Source organism: Bison bison, unplaced genomic scaffold (assembly GCF_000754665.1).
Source record: "Bison bison bison isolate TAMUID 2011002044 unplaced genomic scaffold, Bison_UMD1.0 scf7180017860351, whole genome shotgun sequence".
Classification (NCBI taxonomy): domain Eukaryota; kingdom Metazoa; phylum Chordata; class Mammalia; order Artiodactyla; family Bovidae; genus Bison; species Bison bison.
The window spans coordinates 7960-9066 of NW_011490923.1; the positions used below are offsets into that span (position 1 = coordinate 7960).

The 1107-nt window shown below is 38.5% G+C and overlaps 1 protein-coding gene across 1 annotated transcript; it reads left to right on the plus strand.

Annotated features, from left to right (window-relative positions):
• Positions 1 to 6: 6 nt before the first annotated feature.
• On the plus strand, positions 7 to 682 carry LOC104982537 (olfactory receptor 4F21-like; the record flags this gene model as incomplete). The annotated part of the gene is made up of 1 exon (XM_010831961.1): positions 7 to 682. A coding segment is annotated over one exon (676 nt), but the record flags the coding sequence as incomplete, so codon positions are not given.
• Between the last annotated feature and the right edge of the window lie 425 nt (positions 683 to 1107).

Below are 1107 nucleotides of genomic sequence, written 5' to 3' on the forward strand. Positions count from 1 at the left end.
TTTCAGAAAGCGTAAAGTCATTTCTTTTGGAGGCTGCATTGCTCAGATCTTCTTCATCCATGTCATTGGTGGGGTGGAGATGGTGCTGCTCATAGCCATGGCCTTTGACAGATATGTTGCCATATGTAAGCCTCTCCACTATCTGAGCATCATGAGCCCGAGGATGTGCATTTTGTTTCTGGCTGCTGCCTGGGCCCTTGGTGTCAGCCACTCACTGTTCCAGCTAGCATTTATTGTTAATTTGCCCTTCTGTGGTCCGAATGTATTGGACAGCTTTTACTGTGATCTTCCTCGGCTCCTCAGACTGGCCTGTACAGATACTTACAGACTTCAGTTCATGGTCACTGTCAATAGCGGGTTTATCTGTGTTAGTTCCTTCTTTATACTCCTCATCTCCTATATGTTCATCCTGTTAACTGTTTGGAAACGCTCCTCAGGTGGTTCACCCAAGGCCCTGTCCACTTTGTCAGCTCACATCACTGTGGTTATTTTGTTTTTTGGTCCAACCATGTTTATCTATACTTGGCCACACCCCAATTCCCAAATGGACAAGTTTCTTGCTCTTTCTGATGCTGTCCTCACTCCTTTTTTAAATCCAGTCATCTACACATTCAGGAACAAAGAGATGAAGGTAGCAATGAAGAGAGCTTTCAGACCATTCATGAGTTTTAAGATTTCATAAATGATATTAAAAGGATTTTATCCTGATTATTATGTTGCCTGTATCTGGTATTATGAAATTAGCTCTTTCTAGTTCATTAGCTCTGAGTGTTACCACACTCTAAAAGACTGCTTCTCTTCCCTAAAGAGAATAAACATTCAGACAAATAAAACCTTAATTCAAAATTTATGTTTATTTATATGGGATTACACACATATGTTCTAATTATAATCATTTCTTTCTAGCTAGTTTCTTTACTTCTCTTTTCTTTCAAAATTTTAAACTGATAATTGTTTCAATTTGTCCATATATTTACTCATAATCTACATCTTGAAGTAACCAAGATGCTAATTATTCCATTGATAATCTCCACATTTACCAAGAATGGGTCTTTTTCTCATTCCTTTGGTGAGTTGGATAATACTCACATGTCTTCCAAGTCCTTC